Genomic DNA, 17,452 nt, shown 5'->3' with positions numbered 1-17,452 from the left:
CAGTTGCTTTAGGCAACTACTGTGCCTAGGAAAATGTTCTGCAGTTTCATTTTTCTCAGTAAATTGTTTTCCAAATTCATTTGCCTTTGAATAGTTATTACTGTTTATAAAAACTGTTCCTATCTATCTTACTCTCTCTACCTTTTCCTCATAGATTTTAACCAATCATTAGTATCCCTTTAGTTTTCTGTCTTTCATTTTCTTGTGGATCGCCTCCTCAGCCCTTCTCTGATTACTTTATATATATGAGGACATTGCATGCATTTTGGCATGAATTTGATCCCTAGCCTTTTGTTCTACCCGTATTACTTAATCCAAACCTAGGCAAAACCATAGACATATGGAGGCCCTTTGTTTTCCTCACTCTTGTGCCTGCGCGTCTGCGTCTTTCACCCATTTTTCCAGGATCTTCTTTGCTCTCTTCCTCTCCCTTTTTTTTTCAGTCTAGAAGTAAAAATTATAAAAATTCCATACATTGGTATTGGCTTTATTGTTTTTTTTAAAAAAGATTTTATTTATTTGAGAGGGAGAACGTGCATGTGCATGCACGCAAGTGTGTGCGCAGGAGCCAGGGGAGGGGCGGGGGGAAAGGGAGAAGCAGGGAGCTGAGCAGGGAGCCCAATGCAGGGCTCAATTCCAAGACCCTGAGACGGTGACCTGAGCTGAAGGCAGACACTTAACCAACTGAACCACCCAGGCACCCCAGGCTTTATAGTTTTAAAGACTCTCACAGTCATTAATAGCTTAGTATAACTTAATATGTCATTAATATGTTTTCTTCGTAGGATATTTGCATTCTAAAAGGGAACTCAGGAGCATCTGGCAGTGTGGGTGGTGGGGTTTGGTGAAGGCCTTCCTTTATTCTCTTAAGTGTCGATCAAGCAAACCACCATCTGATACAGGGTCAATTGATTTCAATCACTAGACGGCCAATCTTTCTTTCTTTTTTTTTTTTTTTTAAAGATTTTATTTATTTATTTGACAGAGATAGAGACAGCCAGCGAGAGAGGGAACACAAGCAGGGGGAGTGGGAGAGGAAGAAGCAGGCTCATAGCGGAGGAGCCTGATGTGGGGCTCGATCCCATAATGCCGGGATCACGCCCTGAGCCGAAGGCAGACGCTTAACCGCTGTGCCACCCAGGCGCCCCCTAGATGGCCAATCTTTCTGCCACAGGTTTGTGTAGAGAAGGGTAGGAAACTGTAATCCTAGTCTGTGGAGTATAGCAAAGTTTATGGGAATTAGAAATGTAATTAACAAAACAAATCTTTTTGGTTTCTCGCAGATACCTCTCTTTCAGGTCAGCATGATACTCCTCTTCAAGCTTAGATTCTTGTCCTTTATCCTGAGGATGCTGAGGGCAGCACATAGAAATGTTGGAATCCTCCCATATGTTCCCAGCTGGAGGTCCTGGCAACTCTCCCTCTGAATTTCCCTGATGTATGACATTAGAGTATCCCCAAACACTGGAAGCCAGTAGGCTTCATCATACAGGAATCCCTTATTCATTTTCCCTTTGGTCAGCTTTTCTAGGGCTTTCCTCCACTGTTTCTTTTCTTGTTTGGGGGTATCTCAGGAATGGATTCATAATTTATATTAGACCTATTTGGGGATTATTTATTGGGTAAGGATCTTTAAAAATTGTAGCTTTGATATTTGGCTGCCTTTTAGAAAATGTCTCAAGCATCCTTGGTAATCTGCCTGTCTCTGACCTAGGGTTCTATGATGTAAGAAATGTGATTACCTAGCCTGTTTTACAAACCTTACTCTCATTTCTGTAAGAATGAGTTGAAAGTTTAGGAGTAATAGCCCTAGACTAGCATTTCCCAAACTATTCTATGCATAAGTGTTCTCTGGAGGCATAAAAACAGAGGAGGTCATTCTCTATGGACACATACATTTGGAAAATGTATTTGTATCAAATAAATGTATTTGTTTACTGCAGACCTTTTCAGAGCCCTTAATATGCTAGTGTGCATAATGACTCTGATACATCTAGTGGGTATAACATACAGTGTTCCAAAAACTTTTAGACCATAAAATCCCCTCTCCCCACCCCATGCACACTACCTAGTTACATACTGCAGAACTGGTATCTTGTGGTATATACAGCTTAGAAAGTGCTAGTCTACATATGTTTGGTTTTCTTTTATTCTCATAGGTCATCTCACGAGGGAGAATCATCCAGGAATCGGTTTCTTGACCTATGTCTTCTTTCTGCATATTCACACTCAGTTCTCGTCACCCAGCTGAATTATATTTTCTGTGAAAACTGGTGTAGATCTAGGAATTTTTATTTCAACTGAAGCTAATCTCCTTAGATGACTTGGACCACATTTTACTTCTCCATCTTGTTCCTAACTTTTTCCTTCCGCAAAGAAACTCAGTAACTTACTTCCTGACCTCATATTCCTGGCCTTTCTTTGATAAGTTAAAATATACTAAGCCCTCACTATTTTGGGCATAGTGTGATCATTTAGCATCTTAAAAGAATAAAAAAAACAGAAAAGGTTTTATTAGTGGTTGTTTAAAATCAAGTACACTATACTCTAACTGATTTTTAAAAATATGTGCTAAAAATGCTTTGCCCTGAGCTAAGAAGTCCTCTTCCTTTTATCTTCTAAGAGTAGTATGGCTGGCATGGCTAATTTGTGCCAGAAAAAAATCCCGCTAGACCCTCAGCCCTCCTGAGTAATGGCAGGGAATCAACCTAGACAAGGTAGGAATGATACAGAAAAGGCTGTGGGCTCAACTCAAAAGAGAAAGGTAGATGAGAGCCATCTAGTTACAACTTCTCCTGTATTCCCCTGGAAGGAACCCATGCCGTTTGCCAGCATTTTATCTGCCAGCAGCAGATGTAAGCTCTCAAAAACAGCAGGGAGGATGTTGACTGCAACAATGCATCAAGGCTGTGGTTTGTAACCTCAATAGTAAGGCAGTTAAAACTTTTTTTTTTAACAAAGACATTTTGATTGCCAAATCCATAACCATTAGCAGCTGTGGTTTGAACAGTTCTCTAGACCTAACAAGTTTTCAAACAGAAAGTTGAGTTGGTGGCTTTTGTTTCTACTTGTCTGTGTTGTGTTTGTGCTATTTATATCTCTGCCTTCAATAGAGAATCTGATTTGTCTGAAATCTCCAAGGTCATTGATTGTTCTGTTTCTTCTGACTAAATCCATTCCTCTCCTGCCAGCTTACTGACCCTTCAGTCCATTTGATCTTATGGTTTTTATAATCGCCAAGACCCTATCTTTAAAGAACTATACTGAAGCAGTTCTGCTGGGTGTCTATGTAATTGACATCAGCAATAGAATTGAAGTCTTCAGTGGGGAAGAGAGTATTACTTGTTCTTTCTCCTATAAGGGTATCCAAGTGAAACAGATCTTCATGAAGATTTGTAAAAATCATGTGTGGATATCATCAATGTGTTGTCTGTAGGTCTGAGAGGTGAGAAATTAGAGGATGAAGGAAAAAATCAATATTCAAAACAGGCATTAGCTTTGAAAAATGCAGAGTCCCTAAATTCCCCAAATTTCTTCCTTCTTTGTTTTAAAGTAAGCTCTGTGCCCAACATGGGGCCTGAGCTCACGACTGTGAGTTCAAGAGTCGTGTTCTCTACTAAGCCAGCCAGGCGCCTCTGCAAATTTTCTTTTAAAATATGTGAAAATGGGGACGCCTGGGTGGCTCAGTCGGTTAAGCATCTGCCTTTGGCTCAGGTTGTGATCCCAGGGTCCTAGATGGAGCCCCACACCGGACTCCCTGATTAGTGGGGAGCCTGCTCTCCCTCTGTCTGCCGCTCCCCGGGCTTGTGCTCTCATTCTCTCTCTCTCTGACAAATAAATAAATAAAACCTTAAAAAAATGTGAAAATGTCCTCTCTGTTGTACTGAGAAAACCTGCATATTTATAAACCTAAAAATGTGTATTCTAAGGGATCATGAGGGTTGTGTCAGAGACCCAACAAAGAGGGGAACTGTCTGTCTGCCACAACTAGCCTAACCCTAGGCAGTTCTTTAAAATCACAGCTCACTTGAGTGAAACAGGGAATGTATTTTCAGAATTTTCATGAAGACTAGAATATTTACTAGAATTTCTAGGTCAGAACAGACTGTCTTTGCAGTTGTTTTATAACCTGAGTGTCAAGTGCCCACATGCTGAGTTGAGGACAACCATGTATATTTTTTAGTAATCTAGAAAGCATTATACTTTCTATTGTACTTATCCTGAACAGAGGAGGGAAATATTAACACTTGTCTATGCATTTATGTAAGTTCTTTAATGTTTAGCTTTTCATCTGAAAATGAACATATAATTCTTTTTTTTTTAAAGATTTTATGTATTTGAGAGAGCGAGAGAGCACAAGTGGAGGCAGAGAGAGAGAGGGAGAAGCAGACTCCCCACTGAGCAGGGAGCCTGACATGGAATCATCGCCTGAGCTGAAGGCAGACACTTAGCTAACTGAGCCACCAAGGCACCCCTGAAAATGAACATAAAATTCTTAAGATTTTCTTAAGTATTATTATAAATACTTGAGTGCCTACCATAAATCAGATTGTTCTAGACACTAAAAGAAACAAAAAGGTGAATCAGCCATGGGTTCTTCCCTCAGAATGTTTGAAAGACTACCAAATAGATAAAATATGGATGTAAACAAACAAATACAAAATAAAAAGCAAGATAACTGTCTTGAAAAGTAGAGCGTCTCTGAGGAATTTAAAGGAGGGAAAGGTTGCTTCCAGTTAGGAGGGATCCCAAAAGCCTTTATGAAGAATATGGCTTTTGAATTAGCTTTGAAGGGTAGTAATAATAAAATCTATCACTTTTTGATCAGCTGTTATGTACCAGACCTATCATGTATGTTCTAATCCTCACATAGGCCTTCAAGCAAGGTATCATTACCCCTCTTTTAGGGATGAGGGAATTCAAGACTCAGTTAAAGTAACTTGCGTACTGTTAGTCAGTAAATGGTTCAATTGGGATTGCTGTTCAGGTTTTCCTCCTTAGTTGATTGAGAAGCATATTCCAAGGAGAGGGACAAGTGTGAGGTGGGAAGTTATGGGCCTGTCCAGAGAATAATAGCAAACCAGTTTGTTGAGAGAGGAGTATGGGTGAAGAAGAGGAAGAAGCAGCAAACAACAGTGGAAAAGTATGTTGTGGTCCAATGGTAGATAGCTTTGAAAGATAGGCTTTAGAGGTAAGACTTTTTCTGTAGTCAGTTGTGGAATGGAGGAGGGGTGTTTGGAATGTGACCACGGCCTTGATTTTGGAAAATAGATCTGGCTGCAGTGTGGAAGATGGATTGCAGTGGAGAGCCTGAAGTTGGGAGACTAATGGGATGGCAGTTGTCATTCCAGGGTCAAGATATTTTTAAAAGTCTGTTCTAGGATAATGCCAGTGAAATTAGACAAGAGAGGGACAGATGTAAGAGGTGTTATGTAGGTAGAATCAATCACTTAATGTGACACCTTCATTTTACTTGTAAGTAAACTCAGGCTTAGAGAGAAAGTGGTCTGCTTGGTCTAGAAGGAATCTGCTATAGACTTGCTATCTTCTTGCAGTCTGTTCAAGGCTTCTCGATTTGTCATCTAGTATGCTGTATGAACCAGGTGGCAAATTACCTCTCTAATTTACGATTTAATTGTTTGGAATATTATATAACATACATTCAGCAAGTATTTATTGACTGTCTGTCATGTGCCACACACTGTGCTAAAGACTGAGGATCTAGAGTTTTAACGAGATATTCTGTCTCTCTGGAGTGAGGCAAGAAAACCCAACCATACTAATTACCATATGAAAAAGGAATGCACAAAAGAGAGGCCCTAACTCCTATCTCATCTTGGCTGGAGGCCAGGTGGGGAGGGTTCAGGAAGCTTCTACAAAAACGGTGCGTCCTGAAGAAAGAATTTCTGTCTTCCTCAACATATGGTATCATGTCTCCATACTTTTGTCCACCAGGATAGTTTCTGTTCATCCTTTAAAACAGCTCGGAAGTCACCCTCTCTGTAGGGTCTTCCTGGAGCTCAGTCCATTTCCTCCCTGACGGGACTAATCCGCTTCCTTCTCTGGTCTACTGTGTTCATATTCCTATTATTGCTCTGGCAGGTGAGTTGGACCGAAAAGAACAGATGATTGAAATGTTTAGGAGGTAAAGTCTATAGGACTTGGTGATTTGATTGGATATGTAAAATGGGAGAGAGAAGTCTAAGATAAACAGGTTTCTGGCTCTGGCAAGTGGGTGAATGGTAGTATCATTAGTCCAGATGGAGTATACAAAAGAAGAGAATTTTCTTTTAAGATAAATAATTTTAAATGACCTGTGGTAAAGAAAACCTATACTGTGGCAGTAAAAGAAAGATGTTCTGTAGTATGTAATCACCATACAAAATTTTTTTTTTATGATTAAAAAAACAAATTAATTCTAGGGGTGCCTGACTGGCTTAGTTGGTAGAGCATGCAACTCTTGATTTCAGGGTTGTGAGTTTGAGCCCCACGTTGGGTGTAGAGAGTACTTAAAATAAAATCTTAAGAAAAAAAATGACACACGGTGTTATTATTTTTTATTTGGATAGTTTAAAATGTTTTAATCTTTAATTTTGTTCTGAAAGAAAATGTTTTAATCTTTAATTTTGTTCTGAAAGACAAATGTCATTTTATGAAGGGGTATTATTAATGGTAGTAGCACCAGATTGCCTAACAATGATCTTACCTTGGTAGGTTAACTGATGTCAAAGGATGCTCTGAGCTCTGCCTCAGAATAGTTTTTCTCAGTTGAGTCAACCAGCCGTTGGGAGGTAAATTCTAAAATTGTCCGATCCCTTAACTCAAGAGGAGTTTTAGCATTCCGAGTTATTAGTCCCAACGTAGACTTCAATGTAGTATCTTTAATTAAGAGCAATTTTCTTTTAGTTCTCACTAGTTTAAGTTGGAGTGAAAGCCTGCTATATGAAATTTAAGACCAAAAATAGCTCATGTATGGGTGATTCCCATTTAGGTCTTTAAGAGTAAGGGCAGAAAAGCTATGAGGTTAATTTTAGAGAAAATATACTTGCTTAGGTTCTCTTGTGTATGGAGCTTCTAGCATAGGATTCCAAAGGACACAGAAAGCCACAGTGGAAGCTTAACTGTGTGAGTAGGATGGGACCAGGAAACCAATGCTATGTGGCTTCAGCTAGATCATTTTCCACAAATGGCTCTAAGACCCTTAAGCTGCATATTACTCATCCCTTACTCTTTTCACCTGGAGCAAATATGAACTCTGTAGCATTGAGCTGTAAACCCGCCCCCCGCCACGCCCCGTCTTTGATACTGAACACATGATTTGAATTGAGTACTAGTACATGGGAGTTCAGCTATCCCACATTGGGCCAGCTGGTGTGATCTTTATCCAACTCCAGTTAGATATACAGTAGTCATCTTGTCAAAGCCTCACGACCAATATGTTAACTGATATGAGAAAACTTTTATCCTGATATGAGAAAACTTTTATCATCCAGTAGAGTGTGGCCTGAGGTACTAGTTGTGTGTCCTGTGAACACCTTGAATTGCTTTGAAGGAAAATGTAAGCAACTATTAGAGAACACAATTGCTTTCAGGATATGCTTCTTTGGATCTGTTGTGGTTGTAGCCTTTTTATCAGACTCATTTCCTTCTCTCTTTCTGAGTATTATCACCTCAATCTTCTTGGAGTTGGTTTTCAGCTAACTAGATTTCAGAGCCTGATTTCATGTCCTATCTAGTTCCCCAAAGTTCAAACCAAGAAAACCTATAGCAAATATATGTTCTTTGTCAGTGAGTTCCTTCTTAACTATTTGCTTTAGCTGTTAGCCCTCTGGAGACAGATACAAGACTTACAGGTCATCTGGGGATTTGTTGGGAAGGGTGACGTCGTTTAGGAGTTACTGATCATTTCAGGACAAGGACTAAATAAATGGAGGCTTGCAGAGTTGGTAAAAATGGCCACTTGGCTGTGAATTAGTTCTTACTGCCAAAAAACTACTAAACTTTTTTTCCCGTATGAAAATGTCAAAAGAAATGTTTTCTAGATGACTGGTGAACAATTTTCCTCTGGAGAAGAGAAGAAAATGGCTGTTTAGTAGTTAATTACCTGTTATGTTAGACAGCTATGAAACTTATGAGCCATGAAAGAAGAGTAGGCCCAACACCCCCCCCCCCAGGCTGGAAACCAGGTGATAGGAGTCGTGTTTTTTCGTAGGCAAGAACAGCAGCAACTTCCTGAGGCATCTGCTACTGAATTTGAATAGTTGCTTTGAGTTGCTTGATCTTACAATCCACATTCCCTAACCTGTCTGTTGTGCTATCTCAGTAACCCTTCCTCTAGCATCCTCTCTAAACTGGATATGATATTCAAAGTTTATTCACATTGTTTACAAATATGAACCTCCTTTCTCTTAATTAATTTACTTTTCTTTTGTTGTTGTTTTGTTGTTTTTAATGTAAGCTCTCTACCCATCGTGGGGCTTGAACTCACAACCACGACATCAAGAGTTGCATGCTCTACCTACTGAGCCAGCCAGGTGCCCCAATTTAGTTTTCTCTCCATCAGCGACATTATTTATTATTTAGTCTTTTGACTCTCAGACCAAAACTCCCTTTCTTGTAAATCACTGACTTGTTAGTGTTTAATGTGGTCCAAGTGCTCAGGCCCCAGTTGCAGAGATGATGCTTTTCTGGAGGTACTGAGGCTCTGCCAAACTGACTTTGCTTTAATGCATTCTGTCCCTTTTCCCAATGCATAGGCCTTACTTTTCTTTATCCTTTGCAGGCTGCTTTGTTCTTCAGCTCTGTTTCTTGTAAGCCTCCTGAAGTTTAGTAACAGAGCTTGGAAAAAGGGATATTCACATAAAACTTGAATTTAGAATAAGTTGGGAAAGTCAATTTTAATGTTTATCTTTATTGTGAGGCATGAATGGGTCCTAGGAACCTCTTGTTCTATAATTTCATTTATCTATCATTTTCCCCATTATTTGACATTTGCTTACTCTGTTAATATATGTCAGTGTAGGTAATATTAAACATAGGGCCTTATTGGCCCACTTGCCAAGACACAAAAGTTCTAATTTAGCTTGAGGGATAACAGATTATAGAGTAGCACCTGCTTTTACCCAGAGTTATAGTCCTAAGAGTCTCTAGTCCCAGCGTGTGCATATTTAGCATTAAGATAACCTTAATGCACAAGTTGATAAATTCATTATTCTTTCATTCAACAAATATTTATCGATTGCCTACTGTGTGCCAAGCATGATTCAACGTGCTGAGGAGTAAATAAAATAGACAAAAATCCTTGCCTTCATGGAGCTTTCATCCTAGTAAAGGGAGGCCAAATTAAAAAATTTAGAGGTGCCTGGCTGGCTCAGTTGGTAGAGCATGCAACTTTTTTTTTTTTTTTTTAAAGATTTTATTTATTTATTTGAGAGAGAGAGGGAGGGAGCGCACACAAAGTGGGGGAGGAGCAGAGGGAGAGGGAGGGGAAAGAATCTCAACCAGACTCTGCGCTGGGTTGGGGGGCTCCATCTAATGACCCTGAGATCATGACCTGAGCCTAAACCAAGAGTCGGATGCTTAACCAACTGAGCCACCCAGGCACCCTGAGTATGCGACTCTTGATCTCCAGATTGTGAGTTTGAGCTCTATGTTGGGTGTAGAGATTACTTAAAAATAAAATCTTTTAAAAATTTAAATAAGTAAATTATATTGTATTAGATGATGGTAAGTGCTGTAGGGAAAAAAAAGGAGAGAGGGGTTAAGTGTACCAAGTTTGTGAGGAGACTGGTGCTCTGATTTTAAATAGAATGATTAGGGAAGACTTACTGCAAAGTTGACATTTAAACAAAGTTCTGAAGAGAGAGAAGACATGTGGGTATCTGGGTGGCGGTGAGGGTGGGAGCATTCCAGGAAGAGGAAATAGGCAAGTACAAAGACCCAGGGGCAGGAACAACCAGGAAGTCAATGTGGCTGGAGTGCAGTGAAAGTGGGGGTGAAAGTAGTAGGAAAAGGTGACAGAGAGGAAATGGGGAGCCAGACTGTCAAGGGACCTGAAGGTCATGCTGAGGACTTAGGCTTTTATTCTGAGTGAGATGAAAAGCCACTGGAGGTGCGCCTGGGTGGCACAGCGGTTAAGCGTCTGCCTTCGGCTCAGGGCGTGATCCCGGCGTTCTGGGATCGAGTCCCACATCAGGCTCCTCCACTATGAGCCTGCTTCTTCCTCTCCCACTCCCCCTGCTTGTGTTCCCTCTCTCGCTGCTGTCTCTATCTCTGTCAAATAAATAAATAAATAAAATCTTAAAAAAAAAAAAAAAAGCCACTGGAGAGTTTTAAGTAGAGGAGTGACATGATCTAATACATTTTTTAAAAGAGTTCTGGCTGCCCTGTTAAAAATAGAAAAGAGAGAGGTTAAGGGCAGAAACAGAGAGACCAATTAGGAGATTATTGTGGTAATCCAGGGAAACATGATGGCTTGGACCAGGGAAGTAGCTGTGGAGGTCTTAGGAAGTGGGGAATTACTGGATATCCTTTGAAGGTGGAGTTAACAGGATTTCTTAGCGGGTTGGTTGTGGGGGTTTTGGCCTGAACAACCAGAAGGATGGAATAGCTAGTAGGCTGGCTATTCATTCATTCATTCATTCATTCTTCATTTTAAGGGGGGGAATAGATAGCAGGTTTGGACATGAATTCAGGATCTCTATTTTTAAAATTTATTTGTATTGTGATAAAATATACATGACATAAAACTTACCATTTTAACCATTTTTAAGTGTACAATTCAGTGGCATTAAGTACATTTACAGTGTTGTGCAACCATCGCCACTATCCATCTCCAGAACTTTTTCATCATCTTAAACAGAAACTCCATGCCCATTAAATAATAACTCCTTCTTCCTCCTCCCCCCAGCCCCTAGTAAGCTCTATTTTCTGTCTCTGTGAATTTGCTTATTCTAAGTACCTTATATAGGTACTCATCATGTAATATTTGTCCTTTCGTGTATGGTTTATTTCACTAAGTGTAATTTTTCAAGATTCATCCATGTTGTAGCATGTATAGAATTTCTGGAATATTTTTAATATTCCACTGTGTGTTTGTACCATATTTTGTTCATCTGTCTATTGATGAACATTTGGATTGTGGAAACTATTAGGTGCTATGAACATTGGTAAACAAGTATTTGAGTCCCTGCTTTCAGTTTCTTTCAGGGATATACCCATGAGTGGAATTGCTGGACCTTATGGTAATTTTATAACTCTCTGAAGTTACAGAAACCACTGTTTTCCACAGCAGCTGCACCATTTTACATCCACACCAACAATGCATGAGGGTTCTAATTTCTTCACATCCTTACCAACACTTGTTATTTTCCATGTTTTTTGGTTTGGTTTGCTTTGGTTTTATTATAGTCATCCCATAAGCATGAACTAGTACCTCATTGTAGTTTAGATTTGCGTTTCCAGGACCTCATTTTTCCCCCAGTTTAATTGAGATATAATTGGCATGTAACATTGTATTCAAGATGTACAACAGAATGATTTGATATGTGTTGCAAAATGATTACCACAATAAATTTAGATAACATCCATCATCTGTCATAGTTACAAATTCAGGACCTTATTTTTTAACTCTGAGACTGAAGAAAATCACTAAGGTTGTAAATGTAGAGAGCAGAGGTCTGAGGCCTGACCCCTGAAGCCCTCCCAACATTTAAGGATGGGTGATGAGCAGTCGATAAATAGCAAAGCCAAGAAGAGAATGGTATCCTGGAAGTCAGGTGAGTAATGTGTTCAAGAAGGAGGGAAGGAAGAATTCTGTCATCTTCCACAAATAGGACAATTAAGATGAGAACTGAGCATTGACCGTTTGACTTAGCAACATGGAAGTGAACGATGACCTTTAGTTCACCAAGAATTGTTTTGGTGGAGTATGGGAGTGAAAGCCTGTTTATAGTGAATTCAAGAAAAAATATAGGAATTTGAAGCAAGGAGCATAGATAATCTTTTAGTGAATTTTGTTGTAAAGACAATCAGAATTGGGGCAGTTGCTTAAGGAGAATGTGGGATCTGGAGAGATTGTGTTTCATGGCAGACATTACAGAAGGTATGTCCAATGGGATTGATTCAGTAGAGAGGGTACATTTAAGACCTCATTTATTGATGCAGAAAAAAGAGGAGAGAATGACTGGAATGGCTTGCAGTTCTGGAAAAGCAGAGCTGTGAGGTCCTGGCAGTACTGTCCTCTGCCACAACATTGTAAGACACAGAGGGGAGAGAGTAGGAAAACTGAAGAGATGTGAATTGTGACTGTTGGCTGTTGTGGCCTCTGTAGAATTTGGTTGAAAGATCTCGATGGCAGCCTCTGGTTTTATTCGTGCCAAAGCACCTCAGCAGTAACAGCTGGAACCTGCTTTTCTTTGAGTTCTAAAGATCCAGGGGATAAGGAAAGAAGAGCATTTTCATTCTCATCTTTAGTCTTTTTTTTTTTTTTTCTGTGAACATTTTGACGCTGCCTCTGAATATAATGTGTCTGGTCCTTGATATTAAGCTATGTTTTATCAAAGTACATGTCACACCTGTCCCACACAGAAAGCTGTGGTATGTGGGCAGGACCAAAAGGTGCTAAAAATCCCTTCTGTTTTCTCCACAGCATTACTTAACCACCTAGGACAGAGTGGTCAAGTGGTCAGTAAAGAAGTTTTAACTATTTATATTTCCACTAGTTATAGAGAAATCTTAATTTTCTTATTTTACCAAGCTTCCATTTCTACTTTCAAGCCTTAGGTCTTTAGAGGACATATCTTAGCAGGTTAATAAGAGTGGAAAATAAGTTTGTACCTGTGATGGTGGTTACTAGGATAAAGGCTCCTTTGGTAATGAGGTCTGACCCATAGTCATAGTCAGCCTATGAGTCATATTTGTCAAACATGCTAAATACAAGACATAAAAGATAGGAAATAATGAAACAACAGATCAGTTGGGCATTGCTAGAGAGCACTTTCTGCCAACCCTCCATTGTGCCTTAAATTGTGATTATGTGGCCAGCCTAGTCTTACTGTAGGTTCCGTGTCTGTCTTTGCAGAAGGAATACAAGTCCAAAGTATTCACACAGATTTGTGATGAGAGATCCAAAGGAGGCTTCTAAATAATTTTCAGAATTGCTCTACCAGTTAGTTACCTTTTCACCCTAAGTAAGTCTGGAATGCATCCAGCAAAACAGCTTTTGCATGTTCATACCTTTCAGAATGAATCATCTTCCTTCCTTTTAATGAAAGAAGGGCTCTGTTGACTATTTCTGGCAGAATTTCCACAAATGTTCTATTTTTCTTAGACCTTCCAGTGTTTCACTCAAGTTAACCCGGGGGTGCCCAATGTTCCCAAAGGAGACCTCTGAATCTCCCAACTCTCAGTCATTTATGTTAAAAGAAGAGTCAGTGCTGATTCTTCTGGGGCAATATCAGGTATCCTTTTTTAAAGTTGTTCCCGTTATAGGAAGTCAGAAATGGCAGGCAGTAGACTGCATAGGACTACTGTGCTAAGGCCTAGGGACAGGGGAAGGTTTGTTCTTGCTTGTCGAGCAGAATCCTCTTTACCTGACTGAAATGGAGAGTGCTATCATCAGAATGTTGAGGTGAAATCTGGGACATCCTTTGATCTCCCTGAAATTCAAAATCTGTCCCAACTAGTCTGAACTTGTAATTTTTATATTTCGCAGTATCCAGACATGAGTCAAGAATCTGATTCTCCATTTGTTTTCATCTGCACAAATCCCCAGGAAATGATTGTGAAGTTTCCTATTAAAGGAAATCCAAAAATCTGTAAGTCACAAGCTTTGATGGTCTAATTTTCTTTTCTTTCTTTCTGTCTTGTGTCTCACTTGTTTAACTTTTTAAAATTCTCTTCTTACTCTGTTCTATGGCATCTCAAGCTTTGGAGGATTAATATATTTATTGATAACTTTAATGTTAACTATAGTATAGCCTTTCCAAAGTGTACCTTGATCCACAATTATTGGCATGCTAGTGAATTACTCTAAACTTCCATTTAAGACCTCATTACATTTAAAGATTTATTTATTCATTTGAGAGAGAGAGAGAGGATGCACAAACAAGGGGAGGGGTAAAGGGAGAGGGAGAGAGAGAATCCCAAGCAGACTCCCCAATGAGCACAGGGCCCCGACTCGGGGCTCTCTTTCACGACCCTGAGATCATGACCTGAGCCGAAACCAAGAGTCAGACACTTAACCGACTGAGCCACCCAGGTGCCTGCAGACCCCATTACACTTAAAATCCTTATTTGTCAGCCAAAAGAGTATGCTTTGCTCCGCTGCACTACTCGTTAAAGGAAGTAGTGAGCCAATGCCAATGGCAATAATGACATTTATTCCTTGTTCCTCAGTATTCAATCCAAGAATAAGACTTAAGTTTTGTGTCTATTTTTGAGTGTTTTGGAGGCTCACTTCCCACTTTTCCTGTGATTACTGGTTCCTAGAGCTCTGCCCTAGCCCTCTTGCTTTTCATTCTCTTTTTGAAGCCTCTTGATGATTTTTCTGTAACTTTTGCTTTATGTCTTTGTGACTATAGATCCTCTGCATATTCACTTCTTTTTTTTTTTTTTAAAGATTTTATTTATTTATCTAACAGAGATAGCCAGCGAGAGAGGGAACACAAGCAGGGGGAGTGGGAGAGGAAGAAGCAGGCTCATAGCGGAGGAGCCTGATGTGGGGCTCGATCCCATAACGCCGGGATCACGCCCTGAGCCGAAGGCAGGCGCTTAACCGCTGTGCCACCCAGGCGCCCCTGCATATTCACTTCTTAATCACTTTTTGTTGACTTTTTCAACTTCCAGCTCTTCAACTCCCAACTTCTCTTCCTCTGTGTAGTCCTACCACAGCCTCTTCTGTTTCAGAGCAAACTCAGGAAACACATGGTGGTGTCCTGTCTGCCTAGCTTATTTTTAAAAACAACCTCAACAGCCCTCCCATATTTGCTCATGTCAGTTACTGTTTGTGCCTCTGTGGCACTGCTTTCCCGTTGTGTGAACTGGATGACTTGGGGGCAAGCGTTGTCTTCAGCTGTGCACAACTGTACCTCACCCTGTACCTTGGGGACCAACTAGCCATTTGATAAACCTGTTCTATAGAGAAGTACTTTTCTTTTCTTTTTTTTTTTTTTAAGACTTTATTTATTTATTTGAGAGAAAGAGGGAGCACATGAGTGGGGAGAAGGGCAGAGGGACAAGCGGGCTCCCTGCTCACGGACGACTCTGGGCTGGATCCCAGGACCCTAAGACCGCGACCTGAGCTGAAGTTAGATGCTTAACCAACTGAGCCACCCAGGCGCCCCTGGAGAAGTACTTTTCAAACTGTACTGTAAATAAAAATCACCTAGAGAGCTGTTAAAACACAGGTTTCTGGGCCCACTCCCAGATGATACTGATTCTGTTGCTCAGCTAACGACACTTTGAGTAATACTGCTTTCGATCACAAAATGTTTGGAGTGTGAATTTAGATTAATGTATATTCATCACAAAATTCAGGCGACACTCATGATTTATGAGACATATGTTCCTGAGATTCCTACATATCAGGAAATCTGAACATTTTGCCTTTGACTTATATATATTATTTACTTCAGACTGTATCCCAGCTGGTAGCTAAGTGGCCCTGGAAATTTTTTTCTTCCTCTCTGCTATTTAGGATTTGTTTATTTATTTGTTATTTTTAAAACATTGTCTTTTTAAGTAATGCCTACACCAATGTGGGCCTCAAACTCACAACCCCGAGATTAAGAGTTGCTTGGTCCACTGACTAAGTCAGCCAGGCACCCCTCCACTGTTTAGGGGAGAGAGAGAGATATTGATTGATTGATTGATTTAGATTTTATTTATTTGTCAGAGAGAGAGAGCACAAGCAGGAGGAGCAGGTGGAGGGAGAAGCAGGCTCCCCGCTGAGCAAGGAGCCTGATGCAGGATTCGATTCCAGGATGCAGAGATCATGACCCGAGCCAAAGGCAGACGTTTAACTGACTGAGCCACCCAGGCATCCCTAGGATTTTTATTTTTTTAAGACTTTATTTATTTATTTTATTTTAGAGAGAGAGAGAGTACAAGCTGGGGGTGGGGCAGGGGAGATGGAGAGAATATCAAGCAGAGTTCTCACTGAACACAGAGACTGACCCAGGGCTCTATCTCACAACCCCGAGATCATGACCTGGCCCAAACCAAGAGTCAGACACTTAACCGACTGAGTCACCCAGGCACCCCCTCACTATTTAGGATTTAAATCTCTCTTTTCTTCTCTTTTTTGGATGTGGCATTCTATCCTTCTCTGTTCCATTCTCATCTTACTCTAGGCACCCTTAGCAGCACTGGTGGTAGGAGGCCAAGATTTTATGTCTTCTCTCCCATATCCAGTGCTACTTGATCTTGAGTCCCCATAACCTTTTCTTAGCTTCCTCCCCTATCTTGGTTGCTATCTGCTGCTTAAGCTCCTGTGAGAAAATGTTCTGTGTAAACAGAGTTTAGATATTTCTCTGAAATGTTTTACTCCAGTACTTTCTCTACCCAGAGATCTACCTTCAGTACAGATATTGGCCTGTTTTTCTCGATAAGGTTTAATGAGTGGGGGGTGGGGGAGTGTTACTCTTAGGAGAGAGCTTTAGTAACCTCCTGTCTTTTCCCCATTGTTTCTCCTCTTAAACGCTTTAAAAAGCCAAAGTGGGCTGTATGCTTCTTTCGAGGACAGCAGACTAGGGAGAAATTGTGAGACTGTAGCTTCTTCCATGGTAGGCCAGAGGAGGTGAAATACTGCTCAGAAATAATAGCAAAATTTAAAGAAAAAAAGGAAAGAATGGTTCACTCTGTGTATCTCAGGAATATTTTTTCTTTCTTTCTTTCTTTTTTTTTTTTTTAAAGTAGGCTTTATGCCCAACATGGGGCCTTTCTGAACTCATGACCCTGAGATCAAGAGTCACATGCTCTACAGACTGAGCCAGCCAGGCTCTCCAGAAAAAAAAAAAATTCTGTCCTACCTGAGGATTTAGTTTGGTGTGAAGTTTCTATTCCCTATAACACTTTATTCCTTCATCTTTCATTCCTCCTTACCATCTCTAAGAATCTTACACTCGGGTGTTATATGCAGCTGATGAATCACTAAATTCTACCCCTGAAACTAGTAATACACTATATGTTAACTAAATTGAATTTCAGTAAACAATTGAAAATAAAAATAAAAAATAGGGGCGCCTGGGTGGCGCAGTCGTTAAGCGTCTGCCTTCGGCTTAGGGCGTGGTCCCGGCGTTATGGGATCGAGCCCCACATCAAGCTCCTCCGCTGGGAGCCTGCTTCTTCCTCTCCCACTCCCCCTGCTTGTGTTCCCTCTCTCGCTGGCTGTCTCTGTCAAATAAATAAATAAAATCTTAAAAAAAAAAAAAAAAAGAAAAGAAAAATAAAA

At 40.3% G+C, this 17,452-nt stretch overlaps 1 protein-coding gene across 6 annotated transcripts in view; it reads left to right on the top strand.

Moving 5' to 3' along the window:
• TRIP4 (thyroid hormone receptor interactor 4) overlaps positions 1-17,452 on the top strand; it is a 53,883-nt gene that overhangs the window by 32,029 nt on the left and 4,402 nt on the right. For 5 of the 6 annotated variants that reach the window (XM_087856861.1, XM_045810666.2, XM_045810670.2 and 2 more), the window contains one exon: positions 13,715-13,817. The exons of the other annotated variant lie outside the window; for it this stretch is intronic. In XM_087856861.1, coding sequence (XP_087712987.1) covers positions 13,715-13,817 — 103 coding nt within the window. The remainder of the gene's footprint in view (positions 1-13,714; positions 13,818-17,452) is intronic. 6 annotated transcript variants of the gene reach the window in all.

Source organism: Ursus americanus, chromosome 28 (assembly GCF_024610735.1).
Source record: "Ursus americanus isolate L20-20 chromosome 28, mUrsAme1.1.p, whole genome shotgun sequence".
NCBI classification, from domain to species: Eukaryota; Metazoa; Chordata; class Mammalia; order Carnivora; family Ursidae; genus Ursus; species Ursus americanus.
This window is presented reverse-complemented; position numbering and strand designations above follow the sequence as displayed.